Genomic DNA, 14,991 nt, shown 5'->3' on the forward strand with positions numbered 1-14,991 from the left:
AAATGATGTTGATATTTACACTCCTTTATATTTTATGATAGAGAACATTATGTGAATAAATTGCATGTGTATATCATCATATCTGATAAAATCGGTCGTCATAAATGTAATTTAAAATATACAAAAAAAATGTTGTATATCTATATCAGTCCTTATTAATTTCCAATACAATTTGAATCTTATTAGCATATTAAAATACTTATTTTATTCATCATTATGCAGTATTGCATTTTAAATGAAACATATTTAGGTAACATTCACTATTAACTATGATTTTTCCTTAGTCAACTCCTAATTACTGCTTATTAATAGTTAGTGCGGTAGTTGTTAAGTTTAGGTATTGGGTAGGATTAAAGGATGTAGAATATGATCAAGCAGAATAAGGCATTAATGTGCTTTATAAGTGCTAATAAACAGCCAATAATATCCTAGTAATATGCATGATAATAAGCAACTAGTTAATAGTGAGAATTGGACCCTAAAATAGTGTTACCCATATTTCTACTGTAGCAGAAGTTAGAATAAGGGATAAACTTAAACTCACAATATTTCAACACAACTTATGCTCACATATTTGAAGGCTGCTATTGGATCACTGAGGATAAAAACATTATTATGTGACTATGCAAAGTTTACAAACTCTGCCTTGAGAAACCGTGCAACCGAAAAAAACGAGTTAGTTACAAACTGGCTAATAGTTAGTAAACCTATAGTGTGGACTGTACATTTAATTTTAAGTGAGAACTTCTAAACGGTTGGTGCAACCCTACCCTGCCGATATATATTAAGATTTATGGTTTTTAGACACTTTTATAAGCTGTTTGTGCCTTGGACTTGCAGCTATGTGCATGCGTTCACATTGTTCAGCGTTGCCCTGCAGACTTTGTTCTCAGCTAGTGAAAGGTGTGAAGGACAAGAGCTCTAAAAAAAGAGAGCATGGGGCTTATGAGTGATTGCCTACTGGAATAATGGCCACTGTTGATAAATAGATGACTGTGGCACCTGAGTTAGCGGGGGCCCTGGGGCCTCCAGCTGCCATGGTGACAGAATTCCAAGGCTCGCCATTGGCTGACGTGTTGGACAGCTGATGGGGGTTTGGAGTGAGGTATAAAAGGCTGTGATTTTTGTCTCAACTGTGGGTCTAAGTTAGGGGTATTCTGTGTAGCTGCACGCTCAGATTGTTCTTATAGACTATATTTGGAGTTTTTCAGATTATTTGGCACCTAGAGAAGCTGCTAACCGTACCATGCCTGGTGTCAGCTTGGACCACACGCCAAATCTAGACGAGGAAGTCAGTCTCCCTCTTCTTCTGGATCAAGATTGTGCCGAGTCGGGCCTAGAGACCGTGATTGGAGACCTTTTGTTACAGGCGGTTGAAGATGAAGATGGAAAAGCCAGTGATGAGCGCTTTTATGAGCTGGAACTCAATCTTCAACGAGCCGTGCAAGAGATTCATTGCGATTTAAAGGTTTTCGGCAAAAATATCGAGGCACGTCTGGAGGAAGCAACGACGCCTGTTGTCGAGGCAATTGCCACATTACAATGTGAAAATGCAAGTTTAAGGATCCTGCAAGAGAAGCTTGCAAGGCAAGTATTGGCGCTTTGTGATGCCCTTGGACTGCCTGAACCGAAACCGACCAAAGAGCAAGATGTCGATCCAGCACATTGTGATCCATCTGATGTTGAAGTAAACCCAGTGCTAAACTCTCCTGCCTTTGCTGCGGTTTGCCACACATCGCCTGTATCGTCTCCAACCGCCAGTGTCTCACGGAGCAATAGCATGGTAGTATAATAGTGTGTGTATTTTCCAAAGAATCATTACTACACACGTTTTGCTATAACGTGAGCGAAAAATAGAGTTGCACTGCAAATCAAACCACATCTAGAGAGCACTTGAGATGTGCTCTTTTGATTTGGGAGCTAATAGCAATGACCTGGCAACCTCCAAAAACACCTAACGGTGATCTGTGACTCAGAAAGATGCATGTTTTAAACTTTTGGAAAATTGTAACGGTAGTGTTTTGCATATTTATGCTTACTATGAATGATGGAAAATCTGCTGTCATCATTTGGATGTTTTTCCGTTTGAACGCATCGTTTTTCCACTATGTGTTATTAGTCATATGCACTTATGGTGAATAATGTGGACTGGAAAATCTGCCAAGGAAACTATCTAAATTAGGGGTTCAAGTTAAAACTTTAAGATACTTAAGATTTTCTTTCATTGAAGCCATTGCTCTCTCTTCAAAAAATAGACTGAAATTGGAAACGACCCATCAAAGTCACATCTACAGTAGTGTGCATAATTCATTTTGTGTGCATTAAGTTATGCTTCAAATAGATTTTATGGCTTAGCACAGTACATTTGAAAAATAATGAATCATGTGGGCCATTGCTGTCTGATTAATTGAAAGTCTTAGTGTTTAAGTTTGCTTCCAGGAAGAGATTTGATTCAGTCAGATCAGATTTTCAAGGAATCTTTTGAATTAGGGCAACTTACACTCTAGATATAGTATATAGGTAGTTCAGTTGGAGGGAAGCGGTTGGTAATATCATTTTGCATGCATGTATTAAAGTTAAAAAATTAGTTCCCCAGATTTGAAAACAGTAAGGCTTGTTTATTGCTTGGATATCAAAAGTGGGTTAAAACCCGCCTGAGTTGGCTGGTGTGAAGTAAAGCTTTGGTAAGCAGGGATTAGTAAAAGGTAAAAAGATGGTCACTCGTTGTGGCACAAGATTTGCAGTGGTATAAGAGTCTATTTCTGTATGTCTGGTCCAGGTCTTAGTATGTGTTTGGTGTTGAATGATGTGCATCACTGTGAGTTGATGCCAGACTCTGGGTCCATCTGGAAAATGGCAAAATGGCCACTTTTGCATAAAATGGCAATATATATGAGAGTGCCAAAGTTATCACATTAACTCATGAGATTAATTAAATACGTCTAATGCTGTTAAATACATTAAACACCCTTAATGCATTAACCTGTTTTGACTTAACTTTATGCAGATCAGCCTTTTCCTTTTATGCAGTTTTTTTGTCTTTGTCTCAAGCATCCCGTGCCTTGGATATCTAATTTTCCATTCTCTCAAAGTGCTAATGCTCTAAACCCTCTCCTTTACTAACCGTCCGATCCGGCATGCACTTCCACGGCGAGAGATCAGTGAAGAACTGAGTGTGACACGGATGAGAGCGGCAGGCTAAGGCTCTCAGGGACATTCACAGAAATCACTGAGCTCTCATTCCTGTCTAAATGTCAGCGAGCTTCCACGGCTTTAGTGTAAACACAGCTGTAGACGTGGATCAGATTCAGAAACATTCCCTGCCTTCCACCAGCCCCTTTTTCCATCTCCTCTTTCTGCTGTAACGGTTCCACTCACTCTTTCTTGCCTATCTCTCCATCGCTCTTAGCCAGTTTTATTTTTGGAGGGGTATTTTTATTGTCCCTGCTCTTAAGTCCTGATGTCGATTGGGATTATCTGGTCAGGGTTATACATGTCATCACTGTGTTTTTACTGTCAAAGTATCAGATCTTAATAGGCATCTGTCTGTCAGCATAATCATTTTTGGTAAAATGCATTTTAACACAAATTTTTTGACGATCATGCATCTTTTTTTACAATAACAGGGACACCTTTGGAATGTTATGCATGGTTTTATAATTTATTTATTATTTATTAATTCATTTATTTGGAACATAGAATTAGATAAAATTTTGAAATGATAAAAAATTACATCAATTAAATTACAAATTACAAATACATGAAAAACCAGCAAATAACTGTTTATTTAATTTGCATATGTTTTTTCTCTTGTATATGTTTGTGCTATTACTTAATAATTTGATTATTTGTTCTTATTTTATTATTGACTGTCTTTAAAAATATTTAAAATGTAGATGAATTAGGCTAGTAGTTTTTGGTGTCAAACTTATTTATTAAGGTTACCTGGATCAAAACAATAACTAGGCCTATTTTAATTTAGCTTTATTTTTGTGGTGGAGCCCCTGAAAATTTTGGCAGGGCAAGTAAAAATTAGAACCACTGGCCAAATCGGGTCATTATATCAGTGAATTTTGTTTTAATGGTGTTCAAATGCTTTTTAGTGTTGTTATCCTAATCCTCATGCATTCTGCTAACTACAGTACTTTGTTAAAAGAATAGCTTGACTTTAGTTTAACTAGTTTAAATGAGTAGCTTGTCTCTCAATGTAAAAAAAATGTCTGAACTTTGAAGGGTAATAAAACAGATTCATTGTAATTGCTGGAAACCACAGCTGCTAAGTTCATCGCAAATAGCTTTTCCACAAAATGTTTTTTTCCCTGATGACTTGATGTACAGCATTTTACAGTAAAATGACATTACATCTCCCATTAGACTATTTCAGTTTTTCACTGTAGAGTAAGAAATCTTGCCATTTTTACATTTTTTGTTTTAAATGATGGTAATTTCTGACAGTGTACCTTTTTATAATGTATCACGTATACAGGTGTCATGTTGCTGTCTTTCTGTCCCTCCACACACACAGATGGAGACGGAGCCCATTTCTCTCGTGGGTGAATCTGTGAGTGACATGGCTCATGAAGTCCCTGTGCTTCCAAATGGCTCATCCATGACCTCCGTCAAAAGTGAGGCGCAAAGTGAGAAGCTGACCTCAGAGAAGCTGCAGGACATTGAGGACGAGGAGATCCTGGACAAAATGGTACTTCATTTATCCCACTGAACAACAATATACCAATTATATATAATATCTTAATTGTCTAAATCCCTTAAATACTTTCTCCTGCCATGTGCCCAAACATCAGACCTTTCAGACTTTCACCTACGACATCCGATCTTATCTTCATTAATATACTTAGAGAATTGCTTTGAACAAAACTGACCAATATTTAAAGGAATAGTTCACCCAAAAATCATTTAAGAAATATATGACTTTCTTTTTGCAGCTGAAGAGAAATTAAAGTTTTTGAGGAAAACATTCCAGGCTATTTCTCCATCTAATAAAAGTGAACGCAGTCAATATTTAATGGTACAAAAAACCTATTTAGGCAGCTTTGAAGTAATCCACACGACTCCAGCTAATGAATAACTGTCTACTCTAATGAAACGATCAGTTGTTTAAAAAAATTAATAACAGTATATATACCTTTTAACTAAAAAATGTTTGCCTTGGTCTAGCTTTGTGATGCACGACTGCGATACCCCTTAGTTCACATCCTCTCAGAAAGCAGCAAGAACCAAATAAATAATCCCAAAGTTTTTATTTGAGTGACCTATTCCTTTAAATCTCTCAATAGAACAAAACAAACCAATATTTAAATATCGTACTTGTCTATGAACACTCAGACGTGTACCCAAGTGTCTGTAGCATTGATATACTGTATGTAGACAACACTATACTGTAAATACAGTAGATCTAAAATGACTTGACTTGATGTACAAATGTCATCAAATAAATAAAAATGATCAAAGATGTTTTGTGACACTGAGACATGATGCTCATCTGGGCATCGCAAGTTTAAATTAACTCAACATTCCTCTTCTCCACATCATTTTCCTGTTCTCTCTTTTATAAAAATGTGCCCCGTTTACTTGAAATACCTAAATATTTAATAATATTAAGTTCCTGTTGGTGTGTGATTCATTAAAGGGGATCGTTCACCCAAAAAAGAGAACTGTCATCATTTACTCACCCTCAAGTTGTTCCAAACCTGTATTAGGATCATTGTTCTGCTGAACACAAAAGAAGATATTTTGAAGAATGTTTGTAACAAAGCAGATAGAGCAACCATTGACTACCATGTATTTTTACCCTACTATGGTAGTCACTGGTTGCTCTATCTGCTTGGTTACAAACATTCTTCAAAATATCTTCTTTTGTGTTCAGCAGAACAAAGAAACTCATACAGGTTTGGAACAACATGAGTAAATGATTGAGTAAATAATGACAGCATTTTCTTTTTGGGTGAACTATCCCTTTAATTTACATTCATTGATTCACCTATTGACAAAGACATCTTTCAGAAATGCATATCAGAATGGAAGTATTCATTATAATTGTATTATTGTTCATTTGTTTTTTTCGTTTGATTTTACAGCTTGATGTTTGCAAAGATTTTGAAGAAAGGAAAATGATCAGGACTGCAATGAGAGAACTGCGAAAGAAAAAGCGAGGTGATTATTGTACAGCACTCATCTCTTGTTCTCCTTTTCTTTCTGTTTTCTCTCTATGGGTGTGTGACAACATATAAAGTGTTTCAGTTGTAGACAGTCTGTCATCTTCACTTCCCTATGGTTCAGCCCTGTTTCTCTCTCTTTGCTCTCAGAGGCTAAGCTGGGATGCACACAGGAGGAAATGGGTAGGGTTTCTGGAGTGTGTGTGCTTTTGCACTACTGGCCCCTTGCTAATGCCCAGGGCCTTAGTGAAGGGTCAGTTAGAGCTTCATTGGCTAGAGATTTGGTTTGTATTAGCAGATACAGTGTATTCACTGAAGTGCCTTGTGTGATTTGTCATTGTATTGTCGTTTGACCCTGCATGAAAGGTACTGCTTGCTTGTGTTTGCTTGATGAAATGTACACACATGGTGTTATGTTCATCAGTGGTGTAGGGGTGTGTGATATTGACCTTTTTTTTTTTTGATATAATGATACTTTTGATATAATGATACTTAGACAATATTTTGCTAAATATTGATTGTGCTGGCACCTTGACTGGTTTAGGTCTGTCATGGACAGCTGAGTCCCGAAGCTTTAATTGTTACATGATGTGAGGTGATTTTTATATTTGGTTTCACAGAAGCTGCATTATGGATCTACACAGTGTTTAATGCAGCTAAGAGGTGTCATGAATGCATTTATACGCCAATTACAACTGCGTAAATTATGAAAAATATGAATATTGAAGTATGAAATAAGTTCAAATCGCCGGTAGATGGCTGCGAGTTACTGTCTTGAGTGATTTTAGTCATTCTTTTAACCAATTAATTCAGATGCTTGATTTATTTGGGAACAGATTGAACTGGGGCATTGAAACTTTCTCTCTTCCGATTTGTTCAAAGTCTCAGATTCATTCAGAAATGAAATCCTTCTGAAATCTCAGACAGACACAACTGTTCTACTTTGGCTTTGTTTTGAACTATTTTCTTTAGTAAAATAAAGCACATAAAAAACAATATTGGTATTGTTTTTAACTCTTTCCCTGACAGCATTTTTGAAAAGCTGCTTTGTAATTATCGCATATTATTAGCAAAAAGAGTAGAAAAAATATTCAGTGCATATCTGTATTTGCACTCATCAAAAGATTGAATTTCCAACGTGTTTTCCCTTCGGCGAGTAATGTAGCCAATCACAGGCATGTTTGTTGATTTCTACAACGCAGTTGGCCAATCACAGGTGTTGAAGTGACAATCCACTCACGGCTCGAGTGTGTGTCCAGTGCTGAGTTCTGCTAATCCTCTCTAAGTGTGGACATTATGTAAATAAGGGATTCATTGTGTCGTTAGCTTAACTGATTAATATAACGGACCTTTGTGAGATCGCTCTCATTGAATGATTGACAGCTTTTAGTGATTATAAAGGAAGCGCTCTTTGCGCACTGTTTAAGTGATATAAAAAAACAATGAATAGGCTTATAATAGATTCAGAATTTTTTGACAAGCAGACATACACGCTTCAATACATAGACCCATCCCGCATACATGCGGGATTCACTCTATAAACTGATGACTGATAGTGATTATGTATCGAAATCAGACTCATATAAACGTCAGGAAAACACGATTCCTGGCCGCGTGTCAATATCAATGGATCTCTGGATATTTGGTAAGTTGTAAGGAACACTGTATCGAGTCTCACCTTTTGTTTAAACTGATAACCGTTTGCGTTACTCATGGTTTAACTCCAGTCACGCAGCAGTTCTTCTGCCACTCAGTCCCGGCTGAGGGGGTGTGCTCCGGCAGGAAAGTGACGTCAATGCATTCCCTCTATTGCATGTTTCTGCTGCTTCTTCACCTGTGTTTTGATCTGGAGATATAGTTCTCTTTCAGAAGATGTGTAATAGCACCCCCTATTGTATGAGCTAGAAATTTCCATCAATGGCAGGGAAAGAGTTATTAGTTATTAATATGTTAATATTAACTACTTTTTTATTGAATTGTTGTATAAAATCATCACATTTTATTATCACATCAGTATCACGGTTTGCAATCAACGTGAGCATCGTTAAAACTACAAAAACGTAGGCAATAAATATCACACACCCCTGTAGTTTGTCACAAGAGTTTGCTAAAATGTTTTCAAACAGGTTTTCTGAACACATTGATCATTGCAAGTGCTGCTGTGTTCATCACCCTAATTTCTCTTTCTTTTTTGCCCGTGTCCTCAGACCAGAGAGAGAAAGAGCGAGATCTGCGTCTGCAGGAGCTCAGACAGCAGCGGGTGGAGAAATCTCAGAAAGGCCGGGTGGGTGCAGACACCAGTGAAGTGGTGGTGAAGAAGACTGAGCGGTCCACAGACGGATCCGCTACCAGCACTACCACCAATCGTGTTTCCCATTCAGGTAAAACAGCAGTAAAGTAGTGACCTCTTGCTTCATTTTATTTTGTCCCCTGCAGTCTACTTGTTTTACACAATGTCAGATGGTTATATTTGTCTCAAAAATACTTCTGTTAAATATGTTTAATCTCTTTTCTCATATCTCATATTTTTAGAGCTTAACTGTGTAAACATGAATATGCACTCACAAGCACTGTAAACAGATAAAGATGATTTAGAAATAACAAATCACTTTAGTTTAGTGTCAAATTCTCAGTAGTTGCTTATTATCATGCATATCACTAGAATATTGACTGTTTATTAGCACTTCTATTCAGGCACATATTAATGCCTGATTCTGCATGATCATATTCTACATCCCTTAATCACCCAATACATAAACTTAACAACTACCTCACTAACTATTAATAAGCAGTAATTATGAGTTGGAGGCAAAAGTCGTAGTTAATAGTGAGAATTAGACCCTAATCTAATGTGTGACCCAAATCGGCATGAAATAACTACCGGTATATTTGGACCGTTTGAGTTTTTTTTTATTTTTTATATATATATAGCTATATTGCATCGTGTTTTTTTCTGTAGTTCAAGTAAATTTGAAACAAAAAAAAATCTCAAATAAATAAATAAAAAGAGAGTGATTATATACTATTAACATGATAACACCGTAGCATCCAGAAGTGTGAAACTCATTAAATAAAGTTATTGACTAGATACAATATATGTTTTTTGTTAAAATATTAAGTTATGACTCTTTTTTTTTTAAGCTCACATTCAATCAGGTCAAAACTGACCCGAAATGCAAATTTGCAGTTTTTGAATGCATTAGGACGGTTAAGAGTTGTGTGCTAACAGTCTCTCTTATAACTGACTGAACTCTTTAAAAGGAGTAACAACATTTGCAGGTTGGGGGTCCAATTTTGTTATGCTGCCTGAATTTTTTTTATTTATTTTTTATTTATTTTTTAATCAGCTTCACATTAATAGACAGAGAAATTTGCAGACATTGCTAATATTGTAAAATTAATCAAAACTAATTTTATCCGATAATGTCAGTGCAGTTAAATCAATAATATTTCTGAAGAATGCCAATTGTCTTTTACACCCCACTGTCATTGGTTGTGTGTGCAGATGACACCGGCAGGACGTCCCGCAGCACTATCATGGAATCAAGCTACGTTCAAAAGACAGACAGTGAGTTTATTGAGCTCTGTTTGTGTTCTTTATTTAGTCTTAATTTCTTTCAGCACCCATATCAATCACTCTTTTCTCTCATCTCAGAGGGCTCAGTGCAAACAAAATCCTACAGTTACTCCAGCACCACGTCCACTAGGAAGGTCGGAAGGTGAGTGTTTTAAAGTTAGCATGAATGATTGTGTACAATTATGCAGTTAATTATTACAGTAATTATCAAATGACTATTCAGGCATTCGATAAAGCAGTTAACATAATGTCTCATTAAATCAAATCGCATCCTACCTATACGACCCTTTCAAAAGTTTAAGGTCAATAAAAGTTGACACTTTTATTCATCACAGGTGCACTAAATATATCATAAGTGACAGTAAAGACATTTATAATGTTACAAAACACTTTATTTTAGTGTCCTTGTTACATATGTTACATGTACTTACCTTAGTAATAATAGTAAATGATTCATAATTACATGCAACTAACCCTCAACCTAATCCTAACCTTAGAATGTATGTTGTTCATTATTATTACTCAGTACTTAAATGTATAATTACACTGTAACAATGACACCTTAAAGTGAAGTGTAACCCAAAATGTCTTCATTTCAAATGTATTTTAAACTTGATACTCATCAAAAACTCCTGAATGATATATCATGGTTTCCTCTAAAATAATAAGCAGCACACTGACCATAAATCCTTTTATAAATGACTATAAAAACACAATAATTTGGATCTTTTGTCATACTTTTTCCTCTCTCTCTGTCCCTCAGTGTTTTTGACCGTGAGGACAACACGTCTCGTAGCTCAAGTAGATCATCAGCTCTTGAGCGCAGACAGACAGAGAAATCGGAGCTGACGAGGGCTCAGACGTTACCCAAGACATCTGCCGCACAGGCACGGAAAGCCATGATCGAGAAGCTTGAGAACACCGGAGGCTCTGGAGGGTGAGTGCATGGTTTTCAGACACTTTTAGGCTCGTTTAGCTAACAAGAAGTAACACGCATTCAGCAACATTTGTCTTCCTTCCCGCAGCAACTCCCCAATGACTCAAGTAAACAAGGTGCAGCGCTCCACAAGCTTCGGTGTCCCCAACGCAAACTCCATTAAACAGATGCTGCTGGACTGGTGCAGATCCAAGACCCGCTCCTATGAGGTAACAGGAGAAAATCTGAAGAATAAAACCCCAGTCATCATTTGCTCACCCTCAAGTTGTTCCAAAGCATTTTGGCCTTCTTCATCGAACAGTTATTTAGCGTGTGCTTGCAATTAAAAAGTGAGCGAGGACAAGATGACAAAGCACCACAAAACTGCCCTAAAAACAGTTCTAGACTTGCAAAATATTACCTTTTTGGTGCTTTTCCACTGCATGGTACAGTTTAAGTGCACAGTACGGTTCACTTAAATAGCAGCACCTCGGTTGAGGTTCCAAGCGTGCTGTACCGATACAAAAAAGTGACGTGTAAACACTGCAGATCATTGATTGTTCAGAGAGAATCGTCACTACCGTTACTGCCAATTATATGCTTCTGTGACAGTGATATAGCGGTTGAGACCCTAAACACATTACCAAATACAAGATTAGTTTACCCTTTTCTTTTTGCCTTCGAGCAAATCAAGTGATGTCGTCATCTGCACTTTGTTGCATGAGTGCCTTCTCTCTTGTTTTTAGCAGTATTTTGTTTTGTTGCGATTAGCCTCCTTTGAAACAAATGTATTCATCTTGTAGTTAAAAAACATCCACATGCCGAAAAGTAGAGGTGCTATCTGCAGTTGAAAATCAAAGCGAGCCGTGCCGTGCCGAACCGAGTCGCACCACGCAGTGGAAAAGCGTAGCGAGCTAAGCCGAGCCGAGCTGAGCTGTACTAAGCATTACCATGCAGTGGAAAAGCGCTATTAGTGTGCGACATAAAGCCTCAATTACTTTGTGTGAAGACATTAATTTCTCATTCACACTATTTTTTGATATGTATACTTACACTACCGTTTAAAGGTTTGGGGTCAGTAAAAAAACATTTCGTTTTTAATAAATGAATACATTTATTCATCAATGGCACATTAAATTGATCAAAGGTGACAGTAAAGACATTTAAAGGGGGACTTCAGCACTGGGAAGATGAATCTGTATTTAAACTGGGTCATTAATGTTGTAGAAATGTGAAATTATTTTTTAATTTGGTGCTTTCTAGACTGAAAAAGACAGAAACTGTAATTTTGTCTCATGGGGATAAAAGACAACAATTCCCAGAATTGTTCGCTGCTCTACGAGGCCACTCTCAAAGCCAGCTACTAGATTACTGGATCACTTTCACTTTCCCACAGCGACCGCGTTCATTTTCATAAAATCAGTTCAGTTAGAGAACAGACACTACAATTAAAAACTGAACGTGTCTGTTCAATATAATGTGATTTAGCCGCTGAGGGAGTGTCACAGCACAAACGCTGCAGGAGTCATGAATGAGCTCGTGGTGAGAGCTGAGGTAAACGGGACTGTGCTCGCGGCATACATTCACAGCGCATGTTCAGTCTGGTTCGCTTTCAGTTCATGCCTTTGGAAGCTTAACTTTCATAGGAATTAATTTGATAAGTTAAAACACTCACTTTTCTCCGCCGGCCGCATCATTTCCATGAATGCCTGAGCCGAGCTGAGCTGTGAGTGTGATCTCTCATCCCCCATGTGCGAGTTGAAAACATGCGGAAATAGCTCCCTCTGCTGGCTGTAGTCTTTAGCCTTTGGCCGAAATTTCCTCCAATGACGATATTTGCGTCATCGGAGGAATTTTTCCAGAAATAAAATGCATCAGCGTTGCCATCACATTTGAAAATATATTCAAGAGAAAACAGCTATCTGAAATTGTAATATTTCACTGTAGTGTTGTGACAATACTGGAATTTCCAGCTTCGATACGATACCTTAAAATGTTTTGATATTTGATCAGGAAAAACTGCCATATATAAAGTCACATTTTTTGATAATTTGGATAATTTTGTTGCAGTCGCTTGCACACAGAACAGGGAAGAACAGTCACATATAAATACAATAGAATAAAGAAAAATTAAATAAACATAGCTTTAAGTTTTTTTTAACAGTAGGTTATTATTCAGGTAGAAATACTACAGAAATTAATCAAATGTAAAATAACAGGTTTACAACAGGTTAAATACAGATTAATGCTTACAATTACGTTTACAAAAGTTATTCAGTTAAGAGCAGTGAGTGATTTTCTTCATTTTTTGCTCTAAAGGCACAATATGTAAGATTTTCGGATTAAAATATCCAAAAACCACTAGAACAGTGTTATATATTTTGTTGACTTGTGTACTTACATTATCACAAATGTTTTCAATAATTTTTTAATCCAGAGAAATAAGCCATTTTAACCAGGACTCGGATCGTGCCCGTCGCCTATCAGTGACATCATAACCGTGTTATCCTCGATTTCCGGGTTTTTTTTGTAGAAACCACGGAAACACCAAAGACGCTTTAATATATTATGTGTTTTATTAGAGAGGTGAGAAACTGTTTGGATCATTCCTGGACAGAAAACTAATCATTGTTCTACAGCTCAGCACAGTCTTTCTGTGTAAATATGGTTTTCTTTACTGCGAGTACAGTGTTTTACTATGCCTAATATCGATCTAGCTACTGCAGTGTAAACATGTGTTTCATAGTTGCAGCGGAGCGAATGCACAGAGTAGCATTATAACAACTCTCAACACACTCACATGTATCTAATATGATAAAACAGCACTGCGTTACCTCACACACACACGAATGGAAGAAGGAGAAATGCTCACCTGCGGCAGAATAAAAGCTCTGCAAAGTAAAGGCATCATCAAGCTACCCCTTTGTTTTGAAAAAGTGACCTCTACTGGCGAAAAACTACATATTGCACCTGTTCACCTGAATACTCACCAAAATGGGCATTGTGACCTAATTTATGTGTATTTGATCATTCAAGTGCCACAAGCCACAAAAAAGTAACAAAAAAACGTTGTGAGCTGTTTGAGAGGCAGCTTTATGAGAGCGCCACTTATATAGATCAGCGATGCATGTGCTTTTGGTGTAAATGCGAAACCTGCGGGAATCAGTCAAATTATGCGCAATAAAAGCACTATTTAACCGGAGCAAATGAGACGAGTGAGTGAGAGAAGGCGGGTGTGTGTCAATTCACCGTCAGAGAGAAGGGTGTGAGAACACACAGGTGCTATCGGTGTATCAATACTGCAGAAAAGGAGTATCGGAAGCTCTTTTGATGTTTCAGTATCAATACATATAGACAATATTTCACAATATTACTGTTTTTTTCTGTATTTTTGATCAAATAAATGCAGACATCTTTCAAACTTTTAAACAGTAGAGTACGTTCTTACTGCCAGCCGTTGCTCTCTGTCTCCATGATTTTTCTCTCTCCTGCATGTCATGAAGAATGTGGACATCCAGAACTTCTCCTCCAGCTGGAGTGACGGGATGGCGTTCTGTGCTCTGGTGCATAACTTCTTTCCAGAGTCCTTCGACTACTCCAGCCTTAGTCCCAACAACCGCAGGCAGAACTTCGAGGTGGCCTTCAGCACAGCAGAGTGAGTCCATGCGCTCATATCACATGTTCAAGTACATGCACAAATCCAGAGCCATTAAATGCCAGGCAGGAATATAATTTAATTTGGGATCTGAATGTTTGCAAAATGGGGCCAATTCACTAAAAATTTGCAGATTCTGACATTATTCACAGCCCAACTTTATCAGGTGAGTGTTCTTGCTAAATGTGTTCGTATAGCACTGTTCATAAATGCATTCTTACATGAATTGTTGCATTGAATGACAATTTGCTTATTATAGAAAACATTCACTCCCTTCAATGCAAATATGGCATTTCAGAAACATGATGCAAGGAGTGCTTGTGTACATTTTTTAATGACATTTATAAGTGGGCCAATATCCAGACGTGTCACATGCACTTTCTGCATCTTGAGCTGAAGTGTCTGGATGTCACAGTGATGCTGTACAGTCACAGTAAATCTGCCAGATTGAGGAGGTCTGCTGTGCCCTCACAACCGCCTGGAGAATAGAGTGCTACAGTCGGGCTCCAGAAGTAAAACCTCCATTCATTTTCCCTATAGGGAAATTGATTTTTAACTGTAACTTATAAATCTTCAAAGACAGCCCTACTGTAAGCCATGAGGTTATTATTCAGTGGTATTTGCTTCTGTTGAAGCCCTCAGCCCGAATTTTCAACAGATTTAAAATTGT

At 37.4% G+C, this 14,991-nt stretch overlaps 1 protein-coding gene across 5 annotated transcripts in view; it reads left to right on the forward strand.

Moving 5' to 3' along the window:
• smtnb (smoothelin b) overlaps positions 1 to 14,991 on the forward strand; it is a 98,534-nt gene that overhangs the window by 73,549 nt on the left and 9,994 nt on the right. For 3 of the 5 annotated variants that reach the window (XM_067437613.1, XM_067437614.1, XM_067437617.1), the window contains 9 exons: positions 4,526 to 4,699; positions 6,096 to 6,171; positions 6,324 to 6,356; positions 8,381 to 8,554; positions 9,679 to 9,741; positions 9,829 to 9,892; positions 10,514 to 10,687; positions 10,776 to 10,896; positions 14,170 to 14,321. In XM_067437613.1, the coding sequence (XP_067293714.1) occupies positions 4,526 to 4,699; positions 6,096 to 6,171; positions 6,324 to 6,356; positions 8,381 to 8,554; positions 9,679 to 9,741; positions 9,829 to 9,892; positions 10,514 to 10,687; positions 10,776 to 10,896; positions 14,170 to 14,321 (1,031 nt within the window). The remainder of the gene's footprint in view (positions 1 to 4,525; positions 4,700 to 6,095; positions 6,172 to 6,323; positions 6,357 to 8,380; positions 8,555 to 9,678; positions 9,742 to 9,828; positions 9,893 to 10,513; positions 10,688 to 10,775; positions 10,897 to 14,169; positions 14,322 to 14,991) is intronic. The other 2 variants (XM_067437615.1, XM_067437616.1) reach the window with 1 other exon arrangement.

Source organism: Pseudorasbora parva, chromosome 3 (genome assembly GCF_024679245.1).
Source record: "Pseudorasbora parva isolate DD20220531a chromosome 3, ASM2467924v1, whole genome shotgun sequence".
Taxonomy (NCBI): domain Eukaryota; kingdom Metazoa; phylum Chordata; class Actinopteri; order Cypriniformes; family Gobionidae; genus Pseudorasbora; species Pseudorasbora parva.